Source organism: Phytophthora parasitica (assembly GCF_000247585.1).
Source record: "Phytophthora parasitica INRA-310 unplaced genomic scaffold supercont2.44, whole genome shotgun sequence".
Lineage (NCBI taxonomy): Eukaryota > Oomycota > Peronosporomycetes > Peronosporales > Peronosporaceae > Phytophthora > Phytophthora nicotianae.
Genome location: NW_008649030.1, coordinates 280,572 through 282,994, shown reverse-complemented (window position 1 = coordinate 282,994; position 2,423 = coordinate 280,572). Strand labels below are relative to the sequence as shown.

Below are 2,423 nucleotides of genomic sequence, written 5' to 3'. Positions count from 1 at the left end.
GAGCCCAAGCTACGCCGATACCATCGACAAGTTCGTGGAAGACAACTACTTCCACTGGGAGTTCAACATGCGGATGAAGCTCGCTCGCAAGTGTTTGCTCCCGCAGATCATTAAGCCCGAGTTCAACCAAGTGAGCGACCGCTCCACGGTTGAATGGAAGACAACGATTTGAAGGCCCTTGGTGTTATCGCTGGAGACGTGAGTCTCACGTACCAAGCCTACATCCGTGGAGCGCTTACCGCCGCTGAAGCGTGGACGTTGCTCGAGGAGCATTTCAATCGGAAGACGCTCAAGAACCGGCTCATTGTTACCAAGAAGCTGCACAACTTCAAGATGGAGCCCGGTACGAAGTTCGCTTTCCACATGGAGAAGTTCAAGAAGCTGGTACTTCAGATGGAGTCAATCGGTGAGTCTCTGGACGAGACTCGGCAGCTGGTACTGCTACTCGGATGCTTGCCTGACGAGTTCGTATGTTTGCCACTGTGTTGGAGAACACTCCCAACGTGACGCTCGCTTACGCAATCCAAGCACTCCTCGGTGTTGAAGCCTTGGATGAATCGTCATCGGCTCAAGAGAGAGTGTTCACTACGTAGCGGAAGGATTTCGGAAACAAGGGTCACTTCAATGGGAAGTGCTTCTACTTCAAGAAGCTAGGGTACAAGGAGTTCGAGTGCCAAAAAAAGAAGGGCTGACGAGGAACGATAACAAGTAACGCAGGCTCAAGCGTCAGAGTTCGCGTTCACGGCTGCGAGTGCGATGACCAAATCTAAATGGCTCATCGACGCATGTACAAGCTCGCACATGACCAGCGTCCGGGAGAAAGTCGTGTTCATGAAGGGCCTGAAGACGCCAGTCCGCATCGCGATAGCGAATGGCACTACGATCGACGCAGTTGCAACGGGCACCGTCTAATTGAAGCTGATGGACGGCGCTATCGGGGGATTCTGTACACCCCTGAAGTTGAAGGAAGCCTCATCTCGGTATCCAAGTTGGCCGAGAAGGACGTTGTCACGCAGTTCAGTAATGACAAGTGTGTCTTCCGATATGGTGACATGATCGTTATGGAGGCCAAGCGTTATGGAAATATCTACAGGGGTGAATGTGACGACGAGTGCATAGTGTGTATCATTGCTTCGGTGAAGGCTGGAATTGCGGAGAAGTTCCTGATCAAGGACCTAGGACGTGCATGCTTCATTCTCGGAATCAAGATCGACTACGACGTAGGGGCCAAGACTCTTCGTATCAGTAAACAAGCGTATACAGAGTTGATCATCAAGAAGTTCCGACAGGAGAATGCGAAGCTGTGCTCTACCCGACAGGAACTGGTATACATTGGAACTAATACAGAAGCCACGTCCCAGTTAGACCTTCAGTTTCTTGATTCGAGCCAATGTCCTTGAGTAGAAGCCGTATTCATACCACTTCCTTCACGCAGTCGCTGAGCGCCATGTACCCGGCTTCAGTAGAGCTCAGTGCCACAGACTTCTGAAAACTTGGGCGCCACACAACAGAACCATCACACGCCATGAGCATCAGGCCGCTCACCGAGCGTTGGTCGTCACGGTTGCCGCCCCAATCTGCTTCTGAGTAGGCCACGAGCTCAGTTCCTTGGCGACCGTCGTACGTGATGCCCACATGCTTGGTCTTCAACAGGTAGCGAACGACCCTGATGCAATGCTTCTGTCCAGGGTTTTTCCAGAAAACGACTCAACTGGAAGATTGCGACTGAAATATCTGGTCGTGTCCCGCATGCCAGGTACATCAGGCGCCCACGAGTGAGCAGTACGGCTTCGACTCCATCTTGCTCTTGTCGCCTTCAGTGTGAGGTTCGTCAGTCTTGGTAAGATGAGCTGAGGGCCAGAAGTAGAGCAGCTACACGTCGCGGCACTTTTTCTCGCAGAATGCGTACTAAAGTCTTTTGTAGTCATTCCATTCGCGACCAAAGCATCTTCGATACCTGTCTGCCTAATTACTCGTTTTATCAACTTGAGAAAGCAGTGTATTGGTTCCGCCGGGATACAGATTGCCATTACTAGCAAATCCAAGAACTGCAAAATAAATTCAACGCAGGACAGATCTTGGGCTTTCGAGGGCTGACGTATACGTGTCGAGGGTCTCGGGGGCGACTACCATCTTGATCGTTTTTCATGTGTGCAGACGTTTTAGTCACTGGATCTTCACTCCACGAAAGATGGGTATGCCTAATCGATTCTGTGCTTTTTGCACGACACATCAAATTCAACAAATCAACAAAACGGGTGGCCGAATATATCCTCCACTTTGCCGGACTGGATCAGTGCTTTTGCAACAGCTCTGTACATCGAGAACGAAAAGGGTTTCTTGCCCTCGCGAAGGCGTTCATTACTACCTTGGGCCACTTGTGCTACGTATGGGAAAGTCCTTTAAAGAATTTCTTCATTTGA

At 50.6% G+C, this 2,423-nt stretch overlaps 1 protein-coding gene across 1 annotated transcript; it reads left to right on the top strand.

Moving 5' to 3' along the window:
• Positions 1–153: 153 nt before the first annotated feature.
• PPTG_15064 (hypothetical protein) lies at positions 154–507 on the top strand (the record flags this gene model as incomplete). Its single annotated transcript, XM_008912070.1, has 1 exon — positions 154–507. One exon carries the CDS (start codon positions 154–156, stop codon positions 505–507), a length of 354 nt encoding a protein of 117 aa, XP_008910318.1.
• Between the last annotated feature and the right edge of the window lie 1,916 nt (positions 508–2,423).